The sequence below is a fragment of the Patagioenas fasciata genome, chromosome 3, assembly GCF_037038585.1.
Source record: "Patagioenas fasciata isolate bPatFas1 chromosome 3, bPatFas1.hap1, whole genome shotgun sequence".
NCBI classification, from domain to species: domain Eukaryota; kingdom Metazoa; phylum Chordata; class Aves; order Columbiformes; family Columbidae; genus Patagioenas; species Patagioenas fasciata.
In genome coordinates, this window is record NC_092522.1 from 125,989,379 (window position 1) to 126,017,060 (window position 27,682).

A 27,682-nucleotide genomic window follows, 5' to 3' on the forward strand; every position below is an offset into this window, starting at 1 on the left:
TACGATTTCTGGGCTTTTAGTTTGAAAAAAGTACTGATTGAAGTGTACAACAGAACGCGGTGTGGCAGCAGCACCACAGCCGGATTGTTTCACAAATATGAACAGAAAGGGCCTTAAATAATCGGGTGCAGATTAAAAAAAACCTCAACGGTGAAAAAGTTCTTCCCTCGGAACAGAAATTCACAGGCACAGAAATGGCAACAACCACATGGAGACAATGGGGGGACATCCTGCTCCTGCTCGCGGGCTCCTGCGCCCGCTGCTCCGCGGCGCTGCCCGCGGCTCCCTCTGGAATGGTTACACATGAACGGTGTGACAAGCCCTCATAACCAGACCCGCCCCCCGCCCCCGCCCCGGACATGGACAAACAAGGCCTCTGCTAAGGCTAAAAAAGGACAAGACTTTGGAGTCTTGAGTTCAGCATGTTTAAGAAACGAGAGTCTGGTGAGCGCACAGCAAAGTCCCCGTGCGAGCTCTGCTATTCCAGCTTGGCCTTCTTGCTGCTGTCACCGCCGTTCTCTTCTGCTGGTGCTGCCGGCGCTGCCGTGTCCTCCAGTTTCCGCTTCCCGCTGTCAGCAGGCGGGTGTGTGTTACGGGGTTTGAAGCTGATGATGATGCAGGTCATGTTATCGCAGCCGGTGCCGTCCCCTGAGGTGTCTGGAGCCAAGCACTGATCCAGCAGCTGAGGAGGGACGGCACAGACAGGTCAGCACGGAGCACAGACCCTGGGCCCGGTCTAGCGACTGACAGCGGCCAGAACAGGCTGGGCTCACACGCTGCTCACACCCAGACACGGCACAGGAACAGCCTCAGCAGCCCTGGTTTTCTGGATGTGGCCAGAAACTCCCATGGCTCGACAGCAGCCCAGAGGCCAGAAACACCGGCCAGGGCGCTGGAGGAACTCCCAGCTCAGAGGCGTCTCCGCTCCTGTTCCAGCCAGCAGTGCAGCCCAGGTGCTGCCAGACTCCCCAGTGCGGAGCACACAGCGATGGAGAGTGGGGCAGGGCAGAGGCAAAGCAGGGCGGGGCGGGGCAGAGGCAAAGCAGGGCGGGGCAGAGGCGGGGCGGGGCAGAGGCGGCGCGGGGCAGAGGCGGCGCGGGGCAGAGGCGGCGCGGGGCAGAGGCGGCGCGGGGCAGAGGCGGCGCGGGGCAGAGGCGGCGCGGGGCAGAGGCGGCGCGGGGCAGAGGCGGGGCAGAGGCAGGGCGGGGCAGAGGCGGGGCGGGGCAGAGGCGGGGCGGGGCAGAGGCGGGGCGGGGCAGAGGCGGGGCGGGGCAGCGGCGGGGCGGGGCAGCGGCGGGCGCCGCGCCGGGCGCAGACGCGCTGTGTGCTGACGGACGGCGAAGCTCCAGACCTTACCTCTTCTACAATGGAGGAGAGCGGCCTCAGGACTCCGTTCTCGTCCTTCTGGGTGATCTTAGACTGGATGAAATCCACCACTTCCTGGCTGCTCATCACATTCCTGCAGAGGGGCAGCAAACGGAGCAGTCACGCCAGGGGCGAGCAGCGCCGGGGCCTTCGGGCCTCCCCAGGGCCCGGCTCCAGAGAACAACCAGAGCAGACACCCAGCTGCCCCGCGCAACTCACCAGATCCCATCGCAGGCAATGACCATGAAGTCGTGGTCGTCATTTATCGTCAGCACTTTGATGTCGGGCAGAGCGGAGATCATCTGTTCCTCCGGAGGGAGATTCTTGTTGCGCTTGTAGAAGTGATCGCCTGCAGCGGAGAGGAGGAGGACGGCTCTGCGTGACCCCGTGGCGCGGGAGCCGCGCTCCTGCCGTACCGCGGATCCACGCAAACCGCCACAGCTCGAGGCACCGGCCCCAGTGAACCCAACGCGCTGTCGCCGTGCGAGAGGCAAGAGCTGCCTTTGCCAGCTCTTTGCCTTTGTTCTACTCATCACCCAGTCAAAACCCGGCCCTTGGGCGCAGCGGCAGGCAGGCGCTGGCAGCGCACAAGTCCCGAGCACCCGCCGGGCGCGCCAGTGTCGCCCCTTTGCTCACCGATGGCCCTGGAGAGGTTGAGGCCGCCGTTCACCCTCCCGTCCATGGTGACCTTGCCACCAGCGTTCTTTATCCTGGCCAGCTCCACCTCATCCTCCGGCTTGTGGTCGTAGGACATGTCGACAGCTTTGCCACCTTCCGACACCACGCAGCGGGAGTCGCCGGCATTGGCCACGATCAGCTGCTTGCCCCGGATCAGTGCCACGACCGCCGTTGTCCCACTGTCGGAGCCGGGCTGTGGGAGAAATGGCTTTGGTGAGAGCCCTTTCTCCTGCTCCGTGTCGGGCCATACGGGAACAGCGCGGTCGCCACAGCCCCAGCAGGGTCCCAAACCCGAGGTGCTGCATCTCGTTCCTTCTTCCCACGAGCACACACAGAACAAGGAGAAAAGCCCAACACACCGGAGCGTGTTCCCGAGCCAGGGTCAGGCAACGCGGCCGTCCCAGCCCCACACGGCACCAGCGGCTCGGGGTCTCCAGTGCTCGGCGTGTCCTGCTGTGCCCCTGTTCCAGCGAGCTGGTTCCAGCCCCCGCTCCAGCGAAGCTTTGCTGCCAGCCGGGGCGTCCTCAGAGACAGAGGTGGGCGCCTTGCAAACCGCGGTCCCTTCTCCCGACACCGGGTCCCTGCAGCGCCTGCCAGCAGTGCCACGGGCTGAGGAGGCCCAGCCCCGGCCTGGCGAGCTCAGCTCCGCGCGGTGCCGCCCACGCCAACCCCACAGCGGCTCCTGGGCCAGAACCCCAGCGCTGGGGTCACCCTGTGCCGGTCCCAACTCGCTGCAGATCCATCCCCGCCCCTCGGCCTCGTGCGTAGAGCCGGGCTGTCGGCCGCCGCGCGCAGCCTCAGAACAAGAGCGATGCTTTATCCCATCTCAACGGAAACAACTCCTTGCTGAGTGCCCCCCGATGCCCCTGGCTCCACGACGCTGCAAACACAAGAACAGGGTGTGCACCTCCTCTTTCCCCTCCATGCCTGGTAACAACATCTCCTCCTCTTCATCCTCATCCTCCTCTGCTTCTTCAGTGTCATCTTCATCATCTTCATTCTCTGCCTCTTCGCTGCTGTAACCATCCTCATCTTCACTGCATTCCTACAAGAAACAAGAGAGAGCAGCGGGCGTCACATGGGACACGTGCAGCGCCCTCCCCAGACAGCTGGTCCCTCCGCCCTGGGGACAGGTGACATTCACCCCGCAAGAGCGAGATGACCTGGCACGCTCCCCACGCCTGATGTCACCATCAGAGCAGCCGTTTCGGCGGCCACAGCGGGTGGAGGGACGGCGCACGCAGCAGGACCGAGGGCCGTCCCCTACGGCCGCCGCGCAGATGAGGGCGCGTTCCTCCAGCGTTATCTGAGCAGCCCCCGACACTCCCCTGAGATGGGTCTCCACGTCTCAGCCTGAAAACCTGCTCCTAGGACAGCCCTAGGATGAGCCAGAGGCCCGCAGCTCGAGTACCGCAGTAAGCAACGCGTTCTGCCGGCCAGAAGGCCGCTCTGCCCCGGCGCTGTTTCCTACCTCACTGTCTTCCTCCTCTTCCTCAACCTCATCTGACTCATCCTCACTGTCCTCAAAAAATTTGGATTTGGTTGTGCGCTGGGGCTTTCCCGAAGAGGAGCAGGAGGGCCCGGCCTCCCCAGTAGAAGAGGTGACGGCCTCGTCACCTTTGCCTAGTTCAGGCTTCTGCAGAGCAGGGCTGTTGCCTCCAGCGCTGGCTTTGTCTGAGGTGGAGGAAATACCCGTGATCTCTTCGTCTGGCTTCCCGTTCTTCCGCTCCTTGTGGTCGGGAAGCTCCCCCGGCTCAGCCTCTCCATTCATATTTGAGTCCCCATCATGCTGCTTGCCTGTCCCCTCCGCAGCGCTCTCCCCGGCCGGAGACGAGGACTTGCTTTTGAGGTTCTTGGTGCAGTTTTGTCCGTAACGTGTGAGAAGCTCCTCGATGGTCATGGTGGCTTCTTCGTGCAGAAGAGCAGCTTCCTCGTTATCCACTAGAAATGGAGAGGGGGTGAGGACAGAGAGGGTGAGAGAGCAGACAGGTCACCGCACAGCAGCCGTGCAGCACCGCTGGGCTGGCAGCAGCTCCTGCTGCACAGGGTCCAAGCCGGGCTCAGCACAGCAGCTCCTGCTGCACAGGGTCCAAGCCAGGCTCAGCACAGCAGCTCCTGCTGCACAGGGTCCAAGCCGGGCTCAGCACAGCAGCTCCTGCTGCACAGGGTCTAAGCCAGGCTCAGCACAGCAGCTCCTGCTGCACAGGGTCCAAGCCGGGCTCAGCACAGCAGCTCCTGCTGCACAGGGTCCAAGCCAGGCTCAGCACAGCAGCTCCTGCTGCACAGGGTCCAAGCCGGGCTCAGCACAGCAGCTCCTGCTGCACAGGGTCTAAGCCAGGCTCAGCACAGCAGCTCCTGCTGCACAGGGTCCAAGCCGGGCTCAGCACAGCAGCTCCTGCTGCACAGGGTCCAAGCCGGGCTCAGCACAGCAGCTCCTGCTGCACAGGGTCCAAGCCAGGCTCAGCACAGCAGCTCCTGCTGCACAGGGTCTAAGCCAGGCTCAGCACAGCAGCTCCTGCTGCACAGGGTCTAAGCCGGGCTCAGCACAGCAGCTCCTGCTGCACAGGGTCCAAGCCAGGCTCAGCACAGCAGCTCCTGCTGCACAGGGTCTAAGCCGGGCTCAGCACAGCAGCTCCTGCTGCACAGGGTCTAAGCCGGGCTCAGCACAGCAGCTCCTGCTGCACAGGGTCCAAGCCAGGCTCAGCACAGCAGCTCCTGCTGCACAGGGTCTAAGCCGGGCTCAGCACAGCAGCTCCTGCTGCACAGGGTCTAAGCCGGGCTCAGCACAGCAGCTCCTGCTGCACAGGGTCTAAGCCGGGCTCAGCACAGCAGCTCCTGCTGCACAGGGTCTAAGCCGGGCTCAGCACAGCAGCTCCTGCTGCACAGGGTCTAAGCCGGGCTCAGCACAGCAGCTCCTGCTGCACAGGGTCTAAGCCGGGCTCAGCACAGCAGCTCCTGCTGCACAGGGTCTAAGCCGGGCTCAGCACAGCAGCTCCTGCTGCAGAGGGTCTAAGCCGGGCTCAGCACAGCAGCTCCTGCTGCACAGGGTCTAAGCCAGGCTCAGCACAGCAGCTCCTGCTGCACAGGGTCTAAGCCGGGCTCAGCACAGCAGCTCCTGCTGCACAGGGTCTAAGCCGGGCTCAGCACAGCAGCTCCTGCTGCACAGGGTCTAAGCCGGGCTCAGCACAGCAGCTCCTGCTGCACAGGGTCTAAGCCAGGCTCAGCACAGCAGCTCCTGCTGCACAGGGTCTAAGCCGGGCTCAGCACAGCAGCTCCTGCTGCACAGGGTCTAAGCCAGGCTCAGCACAGCAGCTCCTGCTGCACAGGGTCTAAGCCAGGCTCAGTACAGCAGCTCCCTGCTGCACAGGGTCTAAGCCGGGCTCAGCACAGCAGCTCCTGCTGCACAGGGTCTAAGCCGGGCTCAGTACAGCAGCTCCCTGCTGCAGAGGGTCTAAGCCAGGCTCAGCACAGCAGGTCCCTGCTGCAGAGGGTTAAGCCGGGCTCAGAAAGGCCCCGGGGGTGCCCTGACGCAGCACAGAGCTGTGCGTGGCCGTGGGGCTGGGGGGCACAGAGCAGCACATGTAACACATGCGGGCTGGTCCGAAGCTGCGTGGGAAGCAGAGCGGCCCCTCCACAGGTGGATTTGCTCATTATGCTGCAAACAAGGTTTGGTTCAGCGGTTGATCCCGAGCAGCTGTGACAGCACAGAGCAGCTCAGGCAGGGATCAGCACCTCCTGAGGGGGACCCTGGGCAGAAACCTGGATGGCTTCCCCTAAACTGTGAGCTAAAGACGGTCATGTCCCTCCTGACATACCCTTGGTTATAATTCTCTTTGCTAATTAATCCCAGAAGGAAAAGAAACACCCATACACCAAATACTCCTGAAAGTACTGGGCAAAAAGAAGATAACCCAGCCAAACAAACCAAAACCCACTTTGTCCCTGTCAGCTGGAGAATGAGGGACAAGTCCAGCAATTTCAGAGCACACAGCGCTCAGGGTGATGGGATCACTGTACACCTGCTCCGAGGCCAGCGAGGGGACCCTGAGTGAGAGCACACCCGGACGTCACCGCCCCACACCCGGACATCACTGCCCCACAGCCGGACGTCACCGCCCCACAGCCGGGACGTCACTGCCCCACAGCCGGACATCACTGCCCCACAGCCGGACGTCACCGCCCCACAGCTGGGACATCACCACCCCACAGCTGGAGGCTCCTCACGCACCCAGGACTCCGTGCCACATGGAGGGGCCCCACAAAACAGCGACTGGCCGGTTCGTTACTCCAGCATTACGGCACCCAGGGGATCAGAATTTGCCAGCACCAGCGACACGCAGCGCGGGGCTCGCCGTTCAACTCCAGCTGAGATGTAACTCGAACTTCGGACAGAAACCCGCTGCTGAGGGGGCCTGGCCCAGCTGGTCCCGTCCCTGTCCTGCGAGCATCTGACTTACCATCATCTTCATCAGCAACTTTCTCCTTCTCGTCTTCATCCTCCTGGGGTCGCCCAGCCATCTGAGAGAGCTCTTTAATCACCTCCTCAGTGGTGAGCTTGGCATCTATGGCTAAGAAAGCATCTTCCAGGGCCTACGTATGAACACAGACATGAGAGCGCGCACAGTTCGCCGTCCCCGCAGGCTGCCCGTGTGTCACGCTGGGCAATCGCACGGCACACGGGATCACAGAACGGCTGAGGGTGACGGGGACCGCTGGGGTCACCTTGTCCAGCCCCTGCTCCGGCAGGGACACCCAGAGCTGCTGCCCAGGACCGTGTCCAGGTGGCTCCTGAGGAGCGACAGGGATGGGGACCCCAGCACGGCCCTGGGCGGCCTGTCCCTGGGTCACCCTCACACTGGAAGAGCGTTTCCCGATGTTCAGAGGGACCCGTTCAGGGCCAGTTTGTGCCCGCGGCCTCTGGTCCCGCCTCTGGGCACCCCTGGCAGAGCTCGGCTCCCTCCGCCCTCCCTCCGGCAAGTGCTTCCACACCTGGATCCCATCCCACCCCACCCTATCCCAGCTACAGGCTGAGCAGCCCCAGTTCTCCCAGTTCCCCCAGCCCCTTGCTGTGCTCTCTCCAGTCTGTCCATGTCCCTCCTGCACCAGGGAGCCCAGCGCTGGGCCCAGCACTGAGCAGGGGGAAGGACCATCCCCTCCATCCCCCTCCTGATAACGCTCGCGCAGCCCAGGACACCATTCGCCACCCTTGCGGCGAGGGCACGCTGCCGGTTCGTGGTGAGCTCGGTGTCCACCAGCAGCCCCGGCACGCGCTGGTGCTCCGGGTGGTTCCCCCAGGGCAGCACTTTGCGCTTTCCCTGGCTGAGCCTCACGCGCTCCTGCCCCCGTTCCTCCAGCCTCTGCAGACCCCTCTGCACTGCTGAGCAGCACGGCCCCTGTCCCGGCTCCGCGCCACCTCCAGACTCGCTGAGGGGACGCTCTGCCGCATCCTCCAGATCATGGGATGGGTGAAACACGATACTGGGGTGCTTCGGCATGAGCACGAGCCACAGACTGGTTCCAGTTTGCTTTGTGGGCTGTCTGTGGCCGTCCCCTCCCGCAGGCTCCGCGGATCCCCCGGGGACAGCCACGTCCCGTCGGAAACCAGTGCCGGGGGAGAACCGCGGCGGGGGGTCGCTTGGTGGGAACGGGACGTGAACCTCCTCGACCAGAGCTACCCCTGCCCACAGAACAACCCACCAAAACCACCCCGAGAACCAGCCCACGCCTCTGGCTGGAACCGGTCTGAAAACTCGAAAGAGGGGGAAATAAAAGAAAGCTGGAAAACAGAAGGAGGTTTGTCTTTGAAAATCAAATGAACACCTGGTGTACGCTCCTAGAAACAAGGAGGGAAAGCGCAATGGAAGCCACGCAGACAGACCTCGGAGGGACAGGGCCCTGCGCAGGAGTTCGGTACCTAAGCCCGGGCCTTCCCTGCGTCGGTGCTCAGGGCAGGGCGAGACGCTCACCTTCTGCAGTTTGCCTTCCTTGTAGGCCTTCTGGTCTTTGATTATCTCAGGGAGATACTTGGCACAGTACAGGGCAACTTCTTCTCCTGAAAGAGAGCAGAATCGGTTAAAGAGGCCGGTCCCGCCCAAAGCCAAACACACTCCTGAGAACTGAGCTCCTCAGCAAACCCTGGGACACAAAGCAGAAGGAACCCAGCGTGGGAGTCAGAGACAGCGCTGGGAGCTCCCGACAGCTCCAGCACGGCGGGACGTGCTGCGGACCCAGCAAACCTCCTGACAGGGAACGGGCCCCTGTGGGCACTCGGGCCAACTGCTTAGGCCCATCCTGCCTAGGAAGCTCTGCTTTGTACGTGAGCACAGGGATAAGCAAGCAGAGGAAAAGCGAAGCCTTCGGTCAACACGAGCTCAAGCGTTATCGGCACAAGAAGTAACGAGGATCCCAGACTGGACGTGAGAACGTCTGGTGAAAGGAAGACTTGCCCTTGGCCCAGCAGCATCGCTATGGACTGGAATACTATGCCAAAAGAGGACCCGAGTATGAAGTCCCACCCTGAGACAGTGAGGGGGCGGCAGAGCGCGAAGGCAGATCAGAGGGGAGAGAGCCACCGCTCGCAGGCAGGCCAGGAGAATCACAGCAGGCGTGTGCTCAGATGGACACCCTGCGAGGAGAGAAAACCTCGCTGTGACAGCACTGACCTCGGAAAGGGGAGCGCGTGTCAGTGGGGACCCTGGTGACAGGGAGGTGAAAGCAGCGGCTGAGGCGCATGGGAGCAGGGGGGGAGCAGGGGGGGAGCAGGGGGGGAGCGGGGGGGGAGCGGGGGGGGAGCGGGGGGGAGCGGGGGGGGAGCGGGGGGGGAGCGGGGCGGGAGTGGGGGGGGAGCAGGGCGGGAGCGGGGGGGGGAGCGGGGGGGGGAGCGGGGGGGGGAGCGGGGGGGGAGCGGGGGGGGAGCGGGGGGGGGAGCGGGGGGGGAGCGGGGGGGGAGCGGGGGGGGAGCGGGGGGGAGCGGGGGGGAGCGGGGGGGAGCGGGGGGGAGCGGGGGGGGAACAGGGGGGAGCGGGGGGGGGAGCGGGGGGGGGAGCGGGGGGGGAGCGGGGGGGAGCGGGGGGGGAGCGGGGGGGAGCGGGGGGGGAGCGGGGGGGGAGCGGGGGGGGGAGCGGGGGGGGGGAGCGGGGGGGGGAGCAGAGGGGGAGCGGGGGGGGGAGCAGGGGGTCCCGCACGGCCGCCCCGCGGGCCGGCAGCCGGGGCCGCTCAGACACGCTGGGTCCGCGTCCTGACACCGGAGCCCTGTCCGCGGGGACACGTGCACAAGGACCCGGTGAGCGAAACGGAAAGGTAAATATGAGAAAGAACCACCCGGCATCTTCTGCACAGAACACAGTGTAAGAACTTCTCCCGCCCTGCCTGGAGCGGGAAGCTCGCTGGAGAGTTCAAGGCTGATAGATGAGCACGGTATCAAAGATACATTAATTCTTTGAACAGGCAGCTAATAAAGCTTACAGAGATTCCCACTCTAAGACCTTATTTTACCTGGGACAGACCTGAGGAATTGCTTCCACCTAAAAGAACTAATGCATCCATAAAATCACACAACAGTTTATCTCCCGAGTCAGGTTCACTATGTCCGTATCCCTCCCGATACGGGTTGCGCAGGAAGAGCCGTAGATTCCATCCCTGGAAACCTGACACACGAGTCAGAAAACGGTGCCGGTGCTTTGCTTTTCCCCAACGTCTGTCTCGAGTCCTTCCCACTGCATTATAAAACACAAACACCTTCCCTCGGCCCCCACTGCCGGGAACGCCGCGAGCGTGTCCGGAGCCCTTGTGAAACCCACACGTGAACCGGACCCTCCTGCTGGCCACACCGCGAGCGTGTCCGGAGCCCTTGTGAAACCCACACGTGAACCGGACCCTCCTGCTGGCCACACCGCGAGCGTGTTCAGAGCCCTTGTGAAACCCACACGTGAACCGGACCCTCCTGCTGGCCACACCGCGAGCGTGTCCGGAGCCCTTGTGAAACCCACACGTGAACCGGACCCTCCTGCTGGCCACACCATGAGCGTGTCCGGAGCCCTTGTGAAACCCACACGTGAACCGGACCCTCCCGCTGGCCACACCGCGAGCGTGTTCAGAGCCCTTGTGAAACCCACACATGAACCGGACCCTCCCGCTGGCCCAGCAGCCACACTCATCCTACAGAACCACGGGTCGGTTTGGTATTACTCATTCTTGGCCGGTTTTTGCTGGACACTGCTCATCCTCACGTCTGCTAGATGCTTCTGAATGGTTTCTGAATTGCTGCAAGCAATAACCCCACACTGAATAGTCGCTATATCCTCTGTCCTTTTTCCTCTGTCCTTCCCTGCCTCTCAGAACGACGTTCTCCACGATACTGCTCAGGACACCGGCTGCTGCTCCACCCGGGTCTCTCCACATTCTCAGATGAAGCTCGAGAGGAAAATCATTTCAAACATTCAATCTGGATGTTTCAGACTGAGACTGTACTTTAAGAGTCAGCTACCTGCTCAGGGTGACCTTTCTAACGGGGACTGCTACAAAGAAAGGCCTTAAACTCTTATTTACAAATGGGCAGAATTAGATAACTCAGTTCTAAAGGAAAGCAGGAAATTCTGACCTGTGGTTTGTCACCTTCCAGTTGGGTCAGCTCCACTGCAGAGAAATGAAAAGCACACACGTCATACCAAAAGTAAATGTAAAAGCCTCGGAGAGCGGTGGAACCTGAGTTCACAGCGGTACAGACCAGCACACCCTCGGAGAGCCGTGGAACCTGAGTTCACAGCACTACAGACCAGCACACCCTCGGAGAGCCGTGGAACCTGAGTTCACAGCACTACAGACCAGCACACCCTCGGAGAGCCGTGGAACCTGAGTTCACAGCGGTACAGACCAGCACACCCTCGGAGAGCCGTGGAACCTGAGTTCACAGCACTACAGACCAGCACACCCTCGGAGAGCCGTGGAACCTGAGTTCACAGCACTACAGACCAGCACACCCTCGGAGAGCGGTGGAACCTGAGTTCACAGCACTACAGACCAGCACACCCTCGGAGAGCGGTGGAACCTGAGTTCACAGCACTACAGACCAGCACACCCTCGGAGAGCCGTGGAACCTGAGTTCACAGCACTACAGACCAGCACACCCTCGGAGAGCCGTGGAACCTGAGTTCACAGCGGTACAGACCAGCACACCCTCGGAGAGCCGTGGAACCTGAGTTCACAGCACTACAGACCAGCACACCCTCGGAGAGCCGTGGAACCTGAGTTCACAGCGCTACAGACCAGCACACCCTCGGAGAGCCGTGGAACCTGAGTTCACAGCGCTACAGACCAGCACACCCTCGGAGAGCGGTGGAACCTGAGTTCACAGCACTACAGACCAGCACACCCTCGGAGAGCGGTGGAACCTGAGTTCACAGCGCTACAGACCAGCACACCCTCGGAGAGCCGTGGAACCTGAGTTCACAGCGGTACAGACCAGCACACCCTCGGAGAGCCGTGGAACCTGAGTTCACAGCACTACAGACCAGCACACCCTCGGAGAGCCGTGGAACCTGAGTTCACAGCACTACAGACCAGCACACCCTCGGAGAGCCGTGGAACCTGAGTTCACAGCACTACAGACCAGCACACCCTCGGAGAGCCGTGGAACCTGAGTTCACAGCACTACAGACCAGCACACCCTCGGAGAGCCGTGGAACCTGAGTTCACAGCGCTACAGACCAGCACACCCTCGGAGAGCCGTGGAACCTGAGTTCACAGCGCTACAGACCAGCACACCCTCGGAGAGCGGTGGAACCTGAGTTCACAGCACTACAGACCAGCACACCCTCGGAGAGCGGTGGAACCTGAGTTCACAGCACTACAGACCAGCACACCCTCGGAGAGCGGTGGAACCTGAGTTCACAGCACTACAGACCAGCACACCCTCGGAGAGCCGTGGAACCTGAGTTCACAGCGGTACAGACCAGCACACCCTCGGAGAGCCGTGGAACCTGAGTTCACAGCACTACAGACCAGCACACCCTCGGAGAGCGGTGGAACCTGAGTTCACAGCGGTACAGACCAGCACACCCTCGGAGAGCCGTGGAACCTGAGTTCACAGCGGTACAGACCAGCACACCCTCGGAGAGCCGTGGAACCTGAGTTCACAGCGGTACAGACCAGCACACCCTCGGAGAGCCGTGGAACCTGAGTTCACAGCGGTACAGACCAGCACACCCTCGGAGAGCGGTGGAACCTGAGTTCACAGCGCTACAGACCAGCACACCCTCGGAGAGCCGTGGAACCTGAGTTCACAGCGGTACAGACCAGCACACCCTCGGAGAGCCGTGGAACCTGAGTTCACAGCGGTACAGACCAGCACACCCTCGGAGAGCCGTGGAACCTGAGTTCACAGCACTACAGACCAGCACACCCTCGGAGAGCGGTGGAACCTGAGTTCACAGCACTACAGACCAGCACACCCTCGGAGAGCGGTGGAACCTGAGTTCACAGCACTACAGACCAGCACACCCTCGGAGAGCGGTGGAACCTGAGTTCACAGCGGTACAGACCAGCACACCCTCGGAGAGCGGTGGAACCTGAGTTCACAGCACTACAGACCAGCACACCCTTGGAGAGCCGTGGAACCTGAGTTCACAGCACTACAGACCAGCACACCCTCGGAGAGCGGTGGAACCTGAGTTCACAGCACTACAGACCAGCACACCCTCGGAGAGCGGTGGAACCTGAGTTCACAGCACTACAGACCAGCACACCCTCGGAGAGCCGTGGAACCTGAGTTCACAGCGGTACAGACCAGCACACCCTCGGAGAGCGGTGGAACCTGAGTTCACAGCACTACAGACCAGCACACCCTCGGAGAGCCGTGGAACCTGAGTTCACAGCACTACAGACCAGCACACCCTCGGAGAGCCGTGGAACCTGAGTTCACAGCACTACAGACCAGCACACCCTCGGAGAGCGGTGGAACCTGAGTTCACAGCGGTACAGACCAGCACACCCTCGGAGAGCCGTGGAACCTGAGTTCACAGCACTACAGACCAGCACACCCTCGGAGAGCCGTGGAACCTGAGTTCACAGCGGTACAGACCAGCACACCCTCGGAGAGCCGTGGAACCTGAGTTCACAGCACTACAGACCAGCACACCCTCGGAGAGCCGTGGAACCTGAGTTCACAGCACTACAGACCAGCACACCCTCGGAGAGCCGTGGAACCTGAGTTCACAGCGGTACAGACCAGCACACCCTCGGAGAGCGGTGGAACCTGAGTTCACAGCGGTACAGACCAGCACACCCTCGGAGAGCGGTGGAACCTGAGTTCACAGCACTACAGACCAGCACACCCTCGGAGAGCGGTGGAACCTGAGTTCACAGCACTACAGACCAGCACACCCTCGGAGAGCGGTGGAACCTGAGTTCACAGCGGTACAGACCAGCACACCCTCGGAGAGCGGTGGAACCTGAGTTCACAGCACTACAGACCAGCACACCCTCGGAGAGCCGTGGAACCTGAGTTCACAGCACTACAGACCAGCACACCCTCGGAGAGCGGTGGAACCTGAGTTCACAGCACTACAGACCAGCACACCCTCGGAGAGCGGTGGAACCTGAGTTCACAGCACTACAGACCAGCACACCCTCGGAGAGCGGTGGAACCTGAGTTCACAGCACTACAGACCAGCACACCCTCGGAGAGCGGTGGAACCTGAGTTCACAGCACTACAGACCAGCACACCCTCGGAGAGCGGTGGAACCTGAGTTCACAGCACTACAGACCAGCACACCCTCGGAGAGCGGTGGAACCTGAGTTCACAGCACTACAGACCAGCACACCCTCGGAGAGCGGTGGAACCTGAATTCACAGCACTACAGACCAGCACACCCTCGGAGAGCGGTGGAACCTGAGTTCACAGCACTACAGACCAGCACACCCTCGGAGAGCCGTGGAACCTGAATTCACAGCGCTACAGACCAGCACACCCTCGGAGAGCCGTGGAACCTGAGTTCACAGCACTACAGACCAGCACACCCTCGGAGAGCCGTGGAACCTGAGTTCACAGCACTACAGACCAGCACACCCTCGGAGAGCGGTGGAACCTGAGTTCACAGCACTACAGACCAGCACACCCTCGGAGAGCCGTGGAACCTGAGTTCACAGCACTACAGACCAGCACACCCTCGGAGAGCCGTGGAACCTGAGTTCACAGCGGTACAGACCAGCACACCCTCGGAGAGCCGTGGAACCTGAGTTCACAGCACTACAGACCAGCACACCCTCGGAGAGCCGTGGAACCTGAGTTCACAGCACTACAGACCAGCACACCCTCGGAGAGCGGTGGAACCTGAGTTCACAGCGCTACAGACCAGCACACCCTCGGAGAGCGGTGGAACCTGAGTTCACAGCACTACAGACCAGCACACCCTCGGAGAGCCGTGGAACCTGAGTTCACAGCACTACAGACCAGCACACCCTCGGAGAGCCGTGGAACCTGAGTTCACAGCACTACAGACCAGCACACCCTCGGAGAGCGGTGGAACCTGAGTTCACAGCGGTACAGACCAGCACACCCTCGGAGAGCCGTGGAACCTGAGTTCACAGCACTACAGACCAGCACACCCTCGGAGAGCCGTGGAACCTGAGTTCACAGCGGTACAGACCAGCACACCCTCGGAGAGCCGTGGAACCTGAGTTCACAGCACTACAGACCAGCACACCCTCGGAGAGCCGTGGAACCTGAGTTCACAGCACTACAGACCAGCACACCCTCGGAGAGCCGTGGAACCTGAGTTCACAGCGGTACAGACCAGCACACCCTCGGAGAGCGGTGGAACCTGAGTTCACAGCGGTACAGACCAGCACACCCTCGGAGAGCGGTGGAACCTGAGTTCACAGCACTACAGACCAGCACACCCTCGGAGAGCGGTGGAACCTGAGTTCACAGCACTACAGACCAGCACACCCTCGGAGAGCGGTGGAACCTGAGTTCACAGCGGTACAGACCAGCACACCCTCGGAGAGCGGTGGAACCTGAGTTCACAGCACTACAGACCAGCACACCCTCGGAGAGCCGTGGAACCTGAGTTCACAGCACTACAGACCAGCACACCCTCGGAGAGCCGTGGAACCTGAGTTCACAGCACTACAGACCAGCACACCCTCGGAGAGCGGTGGAACCTGAGTTCACAGCACTACAGACCAGCACACCCTCGGAGAGCCGTGGAACCTGAGTTCACAGCACTACAGACCAGCACACCCTCGGAGAGCGGTGGAACCTGAGTTCACAGCACTACAGACCAGCACACCCTCGGAGAGCCGTGGAACCTGAGTTCACAGCACTACAGACCAGCACACCCTCGGAGAGCCGTGGAACCTGAGTTCACAGCGGTACAGACCAGCACACCCTCGGAGAGCCGTGGAACCTGAGTTCACAGCGGTACAGACCAGCACACCCTCGGAGAGCGGTGGAACCTGAGTTCACAGCGGTACAGACCAGCACACCCTCGGAGAGCGGTGGAACCTGAGTTCACAGCACTACAGACCAGCACACCCTCGGAGAGCCGTGGAACCTGAGTTCACAGCACTACAGACCAGCACACCCTCGGAGAGCCGTGGAACCTGAGTTCACAGCACTACAGACCAGCACACCCTCGGAGAGCCGTGGAACCTGAGTTCACAGCGGTACAGACCAGCACACCCTCGGAGAGCGGTGGAACCTGAGTTCACAGCACTACAGACCAGCACACCCTCGGAGAGCGGTGGAACCTGAGTTCACAGCACTACAGACCAGCACACCCTCGGAGAGCCGTGGAACCTGAGTTCACAGCACTACAGACCAGCACACCCTCGGAGAGCCGTGGAACCTGAGTTCACAGCACTACAGACCAGCACACCCTCGGAGAGCCGTGGAACCTGAGTTCACAGCGGTACAGACCAGCACACCCTCGGAGAGCCGTGGAACCTGAGTTCACAGCACTACAGACCAGCACACCCTCGGAGAGCCGTGGAACCTGAGTTCACAGCACTACAGACCAGCACACCCTCGGAGAGCCGTGGAACCTGAGTTCACAGCACTACAGACCAGCACACCCTCGGAGAGCGGTGGAACCTGAGTTCACAGCGGTACAGACCAGCACACCCTCGGAGAGCGGTGGAACCTGAGTTCACAGCACTACAGACCAGCACACCCTCGGAGAGCCGTGGAACCTGAGTTCACAGCACTACAGACCAGCACACCCTCGGAGAGCCGTGGAACCTGAGTTCACAGCGGTACAGACCAGCACACCCTCGGAGAGCCGTGGAACCTGAGTTCACAGCACTACAGACCAGCACACCCTCGGAGAGCGGTGGAACCTGAGTTCACAGCACTACAGACCAGCACACCCTCGGAGAGCCGTGGAACCTGAGTTCACAGCACTACAGACCAGCACACCCTCGGAGAGCGGTGGAACCTGAGTTCACAGCACTACAGACCAGCACACCCTCGGAGAGCCGTGGAACCTGAGTTCACAGCACTACAGACCAGCACACCCTCGGAGAGCGGTGGAACCTGAGTTCACAGCACTACAGACCAGCACACCCTCGGAGAGCCGTGGAACCTGAGTTCACAGCACTACAGACCAGCACACCCTCGGAGAGCCGTGGAACCTGAGTTCACAGCGGTACAGACCAGCACACCCTCGGAGAGCCGTGGAACCTGAGTTCACAGCACTACAGACCAGCACACCCTCGGAGAGCGGTGGAACCTGAGTTCACAGCACTACAGACCAGCACACCCTCGGAGAGCCGTGGAACCTGAGTTCACAGCACTACAGACCAGCACACCCTCGGAGAGCGGTGGAACCTGAGTTCACAGCACTACAGACCAGCACACCCTCGGAGAGCCGTGGAACCTGAGTTCACAGCACTACAGACCAGCACACCCTCGGAGAGCGGTGGAACCTGAGTTCACAGCACTACAGACCAGCACACCCTCGGAGAGCGGTGGAACCTGAGTTCACAGCACTACAGACCAGCACACCCTCGGAGAGCGGTGGAACCTGAGTTCACAGCACTACAGACCAGCACACCCTCGGAGAGCGGTGGAACCTGAGTTCACAGCACTACAGACCAGCACACCCTCGGAGAGCCGTGGAACCTGAGTTCACAGCGGTACAGACCAGCACACCCTCGGAGAGCGGTGGAACCTGAGTTCACAGCGGTACAGACCAGCACACCCTCGGAGAGCGGTGGAACCTGAGTTCACAGCACTACAGACCAGCACACCCTCGGAGAGCGGTGGAACCTGAGTTCACAGCACTACAGACCAGCACACCCTCGGAGAGCCGTGGAACCTGAGTTCACAGCGGTACAGACCAGCACACCCTCGGAGAGCCGTGGAACCTGAGTTCACAGCGGTACAGACCAGCACACCCTCGGAGAGCGGTGGAACCTGAGTTCACAGCACTACAGACCAGCACACCCTCGGAGAGCGGTGGAACCTGAGTTCACAGCACTACAGACCAGCACACCCTCGGAGAGCCGTGGAACCTGAGTTCACAGCACTACAGACCAGCACACCCTCGGAGAGCGGTGGAACCTGAGTTCACAGCACTACAGACCAGCACACCCTCGGAGAGCCGTGGAACCTGAGTTCACAGCACTACAGACCAGCACACCCTCGGAGAGCCGTGGAACCTGAGTTCACAGCACTACAGACCAGCACACCCTCGGAGAGCCGTGGAACCTGAGTTCACAGCGGTACAGACCAGCACACCCTCGGAGAGCCGTGGAACCTGAGTTCACAGCACTACAGACCAGCACACCCTCGGAGAGCCGTGGAACCTGAGTTCACAGCGGTACAGACCAGCACACCCTCGGAGAGCGGTGGAACCTGAGTTCACAGCACTACAGACCAGCACACCCTCGGAGAGCGGTGGAACCTGAGTTCACAGCGGTACAGACCAGCACACCCTCGGAGAGCGGTGGAACCTGAGTTCACAGCACTACAGACCAGCACACCCTCGGAGAGCGGTGGAACCTGAGTTCACAGCGGTACAGACCAGCACACCCTCGGAGAGCCGTGGAACCTGAGTTCACAGCGGTACAGACCAGCACACCCTCGGAGAGCGGTGGAACCTGAGTTCACAGCACTACAGACCAGCACACCCTCGGAGAGCGGTGGAACCTGAGTTCACAGCACTACAGACCAGCACACCCTCGGAGAGCCGTGGAACCTGAGTTCACAGCACTACAGACCAGCACACCCTCGGAGAGCCGTGGAACCTGAGTTCACAGCACTACAGACCAGCACACCCTCGGAGAGCCGTGGAACCTGAGTTCACAGCACTACAGACCAGCACACCCTCGGAGAGCCGTGGAACCTGAGTTCACAGCAGTACAGACCAGCACACCCTCGGAGAGCCGTGGAACCTGAGTTCACAGCACTACAGACCAGCACACCCTCGGAGAGCCGTGGAACCTGAGTTCACAGCACTACAGACCAGTGCACCCGGTATGTGAACACAGCACGCTGCAGAAATGGCAATTAACGGAATGAGCAGGTCCATGGACACACGCAGTGGGATGGGCAGAGGTTAAACATGCAGAGAGTGTCACTAACTGGTCAGTGTGTGTTCAGAGGGTCCTCGAGCAGGAGGAAACGGGCAGTTTAGTCAATCTGCTCCATACAGATCTCCAAGGAGCTTTCAAATACATCATCAAGTGTTTTCCACACTAAGTGGCCCTGGGAGAAGGAGCCAGGTGAGAGGAGCAGAGGGCTCCAGAACAGGGGATGGCCGCGGCTCCTCGGAGACTCGTGGTGTTCAACACCTGCGCAAACCATCTGGAAGAGGGGTCAGTGAGAAGTGATGGATCATCCCTGGTCATCAACACTAAAATAACTTACAAAATGAAGCATCAAGAGCAAGACCTTGTGATTTCACGTGATACTGGCAGATGAGATTCCTCACCGACAAAAACAAGAACCTCCATGTGTACATTGGACTCAAATCTGTCTGTTACTGCTCAGGAAAGATCTGGAAGAAACTGGGGACAGAGTTCTGAAATGTCAGCTTTACACCAGACCGGCGAACACGTCGTTAGGAATTGTTACCAAAAGAACGGAGAATAAAGCAGAAACACTCATGTGAGAACAAACCCAGGGTGTGTGTGCAGGCCGGGCACGGGCAGAGGCACAGAGACAGGACGAGCCCAGCCGGGGCGGCGGAGCCCCCAGCACGTCCGGCACCGCAGCCTGACGAGCCCCATGGCTCCGGCGCCTCATCGCCTGCGCGGGGTCCCCAGCACGACCCACGGTGCAACGTGTGTTTCACACAACAAACGCTGGTGTTTAACCACGCAGACCCCTGCGCAACAGAGACAAGGCCAGGGCTCTTCTGACTGGAAGAAAGGACACCGGGTCCAAAACGCTGAAAGTGGAAGTGCCAACGCAGTGATTGCTTACCAACTCCTCATACGCGCTGGGGGCACTGCCGCGAAATTATCAGGCAGCAGATTTAGGTCAAAGCCTTTTTTCAAATAATAAATTAAGTGCTGTACAAAAGATCCTACACAAATAAACACCAAACACATAAATCTGGTTTAAAATGCAATCAGCTGAGTTCCCGAAGGGTCCATCAAGAAGGCTGGAGCACATGTAAGATGAATGGTTGCAACCCACAGCCCCAGGAGCCCGCACGCGGGGCCGGGAAGGGGTCAGGGAACGATCTGCCCCTTCCCTCTTCCCTCGCCAAGCGGTTCTGCAGCCACCAGAACACACTGACCGGACTGGGACCTCCGGTCTGAGCTCACGCAGGTTTTCTCTGCTGTGACGACCCCGTCCAGCTCATCCGCCACAAAAACAGCCATTCCACAAGTTTTCAAAGACAGAACACAAATCTCATTTCGATTTGCCGTTAACCCGTGACCTTCCTCCTGGAAACCCCGAGGAAGGTTCGGAACCTTAGCTGATGACATCTACCAAAGGAAACGCGTGCCAAGAGGAGCCCGATTCCCAAGGACAGACAGACACTGCCCGAGCAGCCCTGAAGGGCCTGGTGAGAGGGGACGCAGTTACCTCCGTGTCCGTCGTAGACCGAGAACATGGCCGTTTCACTGTCCAGCTCGGGGATGCAGTTGTGCGCGTCCTGAAAGAGAGAGCAGAAGCTTGGAATGACACGGGTTGCACTGGACCCCGCAGAAAGAGGGAGAAGGGAGCGGGGAGGCTATCGGCACCGACACGGGATTCTCAAATCTGGAGGGACAGCCAGAGCAGTCAGAAAACCTCTCGCATCCCCGAAAGCTCACGTGGTGAGCATCCGTCCTCAAAGAGGGGCAGGGACCTGTGACACCGTGCTGCTCTGTGCTGGAGCAGGAACCAGCCTGGGCACCAGTGGCCGGGCTGGAAACCCCTCCAGACCGCGGTACAACTCCAGACATGGCTGGGCTGGGGAGAACCGGCCCCTGTGCTCAGGGTACCCGTGAGGCTCAGCAGAACCAGCCCTGTGCTCAGGGTACCCGTGAGGCTCAGCAGAACCAGCCCTGTGCTCAGGGTACCCGTGAGGCTCAGCAGAACCAGCCCTGTGCTCAGGGTACCCGTGAGGCTCAGCAGAACCAACCCTGTGCTCAGGGTACCCGTGAGGCTCAGCAGAACCAGCCCTGTGCTCAGGGTACCCGTGAGGCTCAGCAGAACCAGCCCTGTGCTCAGGGTACCAGTGAGGCTCAGCAGAACCAGCCCTGTGCTCAGGGTACCCGTGAGGCTCAGCAGAACCAGCCCTGTGCTCAGGGTACCCGTGAGGCTCAGCAGAACCAGCCCTGTGCTCAGGGTACCCGTGAGGCTCAGCAGAACCAACCCTGTGCTCAGGGTACCTGTGAGGCTCAGCAGAACCAACCCAGTGCTCAGGGTACCTGTGAGGCTCAGCAGAACCAGCCCTGTGCTCAGGGTACCCGTGAGGCTCAGCAGAACCAACCCTGTGCTCAGGGTACCCGTGAGGCTCAGCAGAACCAGCCCTGTGCTCGGGGTACCCGTGAGGCTCAGCAGAACCAACCCTGTGCTCAGGGTACCCGTGAGGCTCAGCAGAACCAGCCCTGTGCTCAGGGTACCCGTGAGGCTCAGCAGAACCAACCCTGTGCTCAGGGTACCCGTGAGGCTCAGCAGAACCAACCCTGTGCTCGGGGTACCCGTGAGGCTCAGCAGAACCGACCCTGTGCTCGGGGTACCCGTGAGGCTCAGCAGAACCGACCCTGTGCTCGGGGTACCCGTGAGGCTCAGCAGAACCAACCCTGTGCTCGGGGTACCCGTGAGGCTCAGCAGAACCAACCCTGTGCTCGGGGTACCCGTGAGGCTCAGCAGAACCAACCCTGTGCTCGGGGTACCCGTGAGGCTCAGCAGAACCAACCCTGTGCTCGGGGTACCCGTGAGGCTCAGCAGAACCAACCCTGTGCTTGGGGTACCCGTGAGGCTCAGCAGAACCAACCCTGTGCTCGGGGTACCCGTGAGGCTCAGCAGAACCAACCCTGTGCTCAGGGTACCCGTGAGGCTCAGCAGAACCAACCCTGTGCTCGGGGTACCCGTGAGGCTCAGCAGAACCAACCCTGTGCTCGGGGTACCCGTGAGGCTCAGCAGAACCAACCCTGTGCTCGGGGTACCCGTGAGGCTCAGCAGAACCAACCCTGTGCTCGGGGTACCCGTGAGGCTCAGCAGAACCAACCCTGTGCTCAGGGTACCTGTGAGGCTCAGCAGAACCAACCCTGTGCTCAGGGTACCCGTGAGGCTCAGCAGAACCAACCCTGTGCTCAGGGTACCCGTGAGGCTCAGCAGAACCAACCCTGTGCTCGGGGTACCCGTGAGGCTCAGCAGAACCAACCCTGTGCTCGGGGTACCCGTGAGGCTCAGCAGAACCAGCCCTGTGCTCGGGGTACCCGTGAGGCTCAGCAGAACCAGCCCTGTGCTCGGGGTACCCGTGAGGCCCGTGTCACCGCAGCAGCTCCGTCCGTAAGGAACACCAGGCACCAAGCTGTGCTCCGTCGCACAAACTGGTGCCTTGGCTGAGGACTCTCCAGCTGAGTGTAGCTATGGAAATACAAGTTAAACTGGTACCAGTATGCAGGCGCCTTCCCACACAGACAAACGCAGCCGGCTCAGGGTCACCGGTAGGGTCTGGCCTCTCTCACCGACGCTCTGCCCCATTCTTGCCAAACGAGAGCCACACAAAATGAAAAGCCAGTGGTGAAGCCAGAGGTCAAACACAGGGCCTCTGGACCTCATGACTTCAACCAGCCGCAGGCTTTGCCTCTGCTTATCAGGGTGAACACGGTCCCAGCCGTGCCACCAGCCCCACGACAGGCAGCCTGGCACGACACGGCCACCACGTCCCGCGGGAACAACCAACCGGGCTGGACAGAGCCCTTGGGACAGAGGCTCCTTCCTGCACTTCTGGCCACGTGGGATGCTCCAGGATGGCCCTGTCCTGTCCCTGGGGACACCCCAGGCCAGGCTGGCTGGGGCTCTGAGCAGCCTGAGCTGGTGAAGATGTCCCTGCTCACGGCAGGGGTGGCACTGGGGAGCTGGGGAGGTCCTCCCAGCCCAAACCGCCCTGTGACCCTCTGCTGCCCCAAGGCCCGGCCAGCGCTGGCCCCTCTCAGTGCCGGTTCAGCAGCACAGCCAAGAAAAGCAACCGGTCAACTGGCAGTGCCAGCCCCAAAGCGCCCCTTGTACAGCACAAACCCCGGTACCACCTCCTCGGGCAAGACAACCGTCCAGGAACCCGCAGAATGTCCGGGGCAAGCCGGAGGGAAGGTGCGTCCCAGGGGCTCTGCAGGCTTAAATCAAACTGCGTCCAGCCTTCCCTGCGCGCTCCCAGACCACGAACAGCAGCACCAGCTGCGCACACAGCGACCTTTCTCTCCTCGAGGTCGCTCGGAGCAGCAGACGCTGAAGGTGGCACCACCCAGACTTCACAGGGGGGCCCCGACCGCTCCCACCCCACGGGTGAGCAACCAAACCGGGCCGGTGCGGCGCAAAGCCTGGAACTGGTGATGAACTGAACCTCTCCTAAACCACGGATGAGCTGAACCTCTCCTAAACCACGGATGGGCTGAACCTCTCCTAAACCACGGATGGGCTGAACCTCTCCTAAACCACGGATGGGCTGAACCTCTCCTAAACCACGGATGAGCTGAACCTCTCTCCTAAACCACGGATGGGCTGAACCTCCCTCCTAAACCACGGATGGGCTGAACCTCTCTCCTAAACCATGGATAGGCTGAACCTCTCTCCTGAACCACGGATGGGCTGAACCTCTCTCCTGAACCACGGATGGGCTGAACCTCTCTCCTGAACCACGGATGGGCTGAACCTCTCTCCTAAACCATGGATAGGCTGAACCTCTCTCCTAAACCATGGATAGGCTGAACCTCTCTCCTAAACCACGGGTGGGCTGAACCTCTCTCCTAAACCAGAGATGAGCTGAACCTCTCTCCTAAACCACGGATGGGCTGAACCTCTCTCCTAAACCACAGATGGACTGAACCTCTCTCCTAAACTCTCCTCCTGCTCAACTAATCTCCCAAGATTCCTTAAAGTTCAAGCCCTCACCTACCAGCTCACGTCCTGACCGCACCTCACACGCTGTTGCAAGAGCAATCATGATATTTTAACCAATGTGATCTGGTCTCTCTGCTGTTCATCACCTCAGAAGTCAAAGGCGCTGCAGCTGCCCCAGAACACTGCGCTCACTGCAGGGGTCAAGGCTCTGGATGGATCCACAGCGCCAGGGACAGCTCCTCCTCCTCCGGAGCCCCCAGAACCCCACTCCCCTGCAACTTCTACCGAGTGCTGAGGAAAACAGAGCGAGGTTCTGGGTCTGTGCTGCACTCAGTGCAATGAAACTCTTGACGCTGTGATGGAAACAGTGTCTGAACAGGCAGATTAAATCATAGTTCAGAACAAAAAAATTACTCTGAATTACACCGTAGGAAATTTAACCAGAGAGCTTGCTGGAAACAGCAAATGAAAATAAGAATCAGCATTTTAATGCTCACTGTTCAGAGCATTTACAGAAGTGAGTGAGACGGCAAAACCACAACGAAGTAACTGGGGTAAGTCCCAGGTGACGGAGCAGCAGTTCAATCGGAGCAAGTAAGGCAAACGCTGCGGGGAGGAGACCCGGAGCCTGCAGCAAAACGCGTCACTGTGCTGGGTCTGTGGAGCACTCAGCCGCCCGCCAGCTCCGCACCGCTCCGGCGGGCTGGTGTCACCCCCCGGTGTCACCCCCGTGTCCCCAGCACCCCAGAGAGCAGCTGGCTGGCAGTGAAAGGGCTGGTGTCACCCCCTGGTGTCACCCCCGTGTCCCCAGCACCCCAGAGAGGGGTTGGTTGTCGTCCCATCAGAACAGAGGTCCCACCCAGCCCCTCCACAGTGCCTCCTGCACCCCTCCTCTCCGCACCATAATGCGTCTGCAGCTTCTCTGCTTTTCCTGTTTGCTTCACAGTACCCAACTCTGGCTTTTTAGAATCCTTGTCCTTTGGGTCCCTCACCTGCCCCAAACATTTCCTTATCCACAAAGCCACCTCTCTCTGGACTAAGAGTGGATTTTTATTACAGTATTTCTTCAGAGCCTTCTCACTTGAGGGCTCCTGAAATGTACGTTAAAGGCAACAGACAAATCCTTCACAGGAATTTCTGCTACCTAAAAATGCCGTGTCCCACCACCCATACGCACTCTGAGCGGCTTCACTAACGTACGGCAGAACTAAAGCCTGGAGCGTGAACATCTGCTGGGAGCTTTCTCCAGGCCTCACAGAAGGGCGAAAGTACAACTAAAGACGAGCAAAGGCAAAACCCACAAACCTGGACACAGAGAGCAACACGCAGCACCGGAACGGGGGAAAATGCAACAGAACCATCAAATTCCACTCAACTGTACGCAAAACAACGCGTTTCTCTCCCACCAGACTCAGAAGCCACGTGCAGCGGGTTCAACTCGCACCACAAGCACTCCTGCCGGCTCCTCGCCGCCGTGATCACAGCTGAACCACGGCCGCGCCGGCGTCCTTGGCACGGCGGCACCGCGGGGCACTGAGCCCGGACACAGCTGCGAGCTCCGGGTCCCCGCCAGCGCCCGCAAAGGTCAACAGCAGCAAGACCAACCTCGAACAAGTGACACTGTGAGCCCACGTCCCACCCGAGGGACGCCTGAGCCCACCAGCACTACAGACGGGGCGACTCTGCTCTCCCGTACCTGACCCACCTCCTCAAAACACCCCAGTCCTGTGCAGCCACAGCGACCTGCACCCACATCCCGCATCCCACCCGCCTCCTCAAAACACCTCAGCCCTGTGCAGCCGGGACACCAGAGGGACCTGCACCCACATCCTGACCCACCTCCTCAAAACACCTCAGCCCTGTGCAGCCAGAGCGCCCTGCACCCACATCCCGCACAGGAGCCGTCACCGTGCAGGGATCACACGGCACCGCTGCGCTCCCCTAACGCCTCCGTGGGTCACCAGGACAGAGCGGCTGAGACACCGTCACTCACAGTCAGCTGGGCACACACACACACACAGCCTGTCCTGAGACACCGTCACTCACAGTCAGCCAAGCACACACACACAGCCTGTCCTGAGACACTGTCACTCACAGTCATCCGGGCGCGCACAAACACACACACACACAGAGCCTGTCCTGAGACACTGTCACTCACAGTCATCCGGGCGCGCACAAACACACACACACACACAGAGCCTGTCCTGAGACACTGTCACTCACAGTCATCCGGGCACACACACACACACACACACACACACACACACAGCCTGTCCTGAGACACCATCACTCACAGTCAGCTGGGCGCACACACACACACAGCCTGTCCTGAGACACCATCACTCACAGTCAGCTGGGCGCACACACACACACAGCCTGTCCTGAGACACTGTCACTCACAGTCAGCCAGGCACACACACACACACAGCCTGTCCTGAGACACCGTCACTCACAGTCAGCTGGGCGCACACACACACACACACACACACAGCCTGCCCTGAGACACCGTCACTCACAGTCATCCGGGCACACAAACACACACAGCCTGTCCTGAGACACCGTCACTCACAGTCAGCCGAGCACACACACACAGCCTGTCCCGAGACAGCGTCACTCACAGTCAGCCGGGCACACACACACACACAGTCTGCCCTGAGACAGCGTCACTCACAGTCAGCCGGGCACACACACACACACACACACACACACACATGTACAGAGCCTGTCCTGAGAGCACAGCGCCAATTCTGCCACCTCTTTTGCCCTGGAAACCAGAGCCCGGGGTTCCACAGGGTTCTGGTGCACACAGGAAAACACCCGGTCACTCTTTTGTCACCAGTGCGGTTGCTGTAACATTTCAACAGCAGCAAAGTACCTGACAGTGCAGCCCATGAAACCATATTTGCAGAAACCAAACCCCCAGCAGTCAGAACGGGACGCCCCTCCGGCTGAGCCACGGGGCTGCCAACAGGGCGGCTGCTTTACCTGGGACAGGGTGCAGGGACTAACGTTAATCCAGGTCTAACTTAGCCTGTTCGCTGCCTGGAAGGGAAAACAAACCAGTGCATTCATGGTGCTCACAGAGGGTGTTAAATTCAATGAACTAATAACCGCTGGTGAGACAAAGTCGTCCCAGCAGCTCGACTTCGCCCCTACACGAGCAGCTTTACAACGCAGCTCCAACGGGCACCCTGCCCAGGGAGCAAAGCCCGGCTCCTGCAGCCAGACATCCACCTTCTGGTGATTCACCTGCCCCGGAACCAGCCCGGCAGGACCGCAACGCCAGCGCTGCCTGCAGGACACCGAGAGCAGCAGGGGAACTCCTCCCGTGAACCTGCCCAGGAGAGATCAAACCCGGGAGAGAGGATAACGAGACGGACGCTTCAGGTCCGCCCGGACAGCAACCAGGCTCTTCCCTGAGGATCTTCATTCGCCCTCCCCAGCGCCCGCTCCCCAGCGCCGCGCTGCCCTGCGCCTCCACCCCGGACTGCCGTTCCCCGCCGGGACATCTCGGGCTGTACGAGCCAGAGCGCCCGGGCGGTGCCTCCGGAGCGGGGCCGTTCCAGCCGCTCCCCGCGGGGACGAGCGGCCGTTCCGGCCGGGCCGCGGCAGCCCCGGAGCGGCGGGCCCCGCCAGGAGGGACGGACCGAGCGCGGGACAGCGGGCCGGGCCGTGCGGCCGGAGCCTCCCCCGCACACGCTCACCTCCATGGAGACGCGCCAGCCCTGCATGGCGCTGAAGCCGAAGTGCAGCGGGCGCGGCCCGAGCCCGGCGCCGTCCCCCGAGCTCTTCACCGTGTTGGGCTGCGACAGGTAGGCGCCCATGGCGCCGCGGCGGCCTCCGCCGGTGGGCCCGGCCCCCGGCCCTGCGCGGAGGGGGCGGCGGGAGCGGTGGTGGCGGGAGCGGTGGCGGCTGGAGCGGCGGCGGGAACGGCGGCGGGAGCGGGAGCGGCGGCGGGACGGGCCCAGCGCGGGCGGCGGAGCGGGAGCGGCAGAACCACCCACCGCCGAGCGGAAGTCGCGCGGCCGGAAGCGCGGGCTATAGAGTCGCCACGGGGGACGGCGCTCAGCCCGCGCCGCCGCGGCTCAGGGGCCGGAAGCGCCTACCATAGAGACGGGCAGTGGCTAGCG

General features: G+C 61.1%; 1 protein-coding gene across 1 annotated transcript; it reads right to left on the reverse strand.

Annotated features, from left to right (window-relative positions):
• On the reverse strand, positions 1 to 27,572 carry PPM1G (protein phosphatase, Mg2+/Mn2+ dependent 1G). Its single transcript, XM_065835095.2, has 10 exons — positions 27,257 to 27,572; positions 20,085 to 20,154; positions 8,010 to 8,095; positions 6,501 to 6,633; positions 3,515 to 3,984; positions 2,951 to 3,088; positions 2,002 to 2,236; positions 1,585 to 1,714; positions 1,357 to 1,459; positions 1 to 682 (listed from the first exon to the last, which is right to left on the reverse strand). The coding sequence occupies exons 1-10, from the start codon at positions 27,374 to 27,376 to the stop codon at positions 479 to 481; spliced, it is 1,689 nt and encodes a 562-aa protein (XP_065691167.1). The 5' UTR covers positions 27,377 to 27,572; the 3' UTR covers positions 1 to 478.
• Positions 27,573 to 27,682: the final 110 nt, after the last annotated feature.

Excerpts from the sequence above, each read along its gene's own strand:
- PPM1G (XM_065835095.2), bottom strand. The coding sequence starts at position 27,376 with ATGGGCGCCTACCTGTCGCAGCCCAACACGGTGAAGAGCTCGGGGGAC. Across the intron at positions 2,237-2,950 it reads GCATGGAGGGGAAAGAGGAG|CCCGGCTCCGACAGTGGGAC; the intron begins GTGCACACCCTG and ends TTTCTCCCACAG. Across the intron at positions 1,715-2,001 it reads CAACCTCTCCAGGGCCATCG|GCGATCACTTCTACAAGCGC; the intron begins GTGAGCAAAGGG and ends TCTCCGCTGCAG.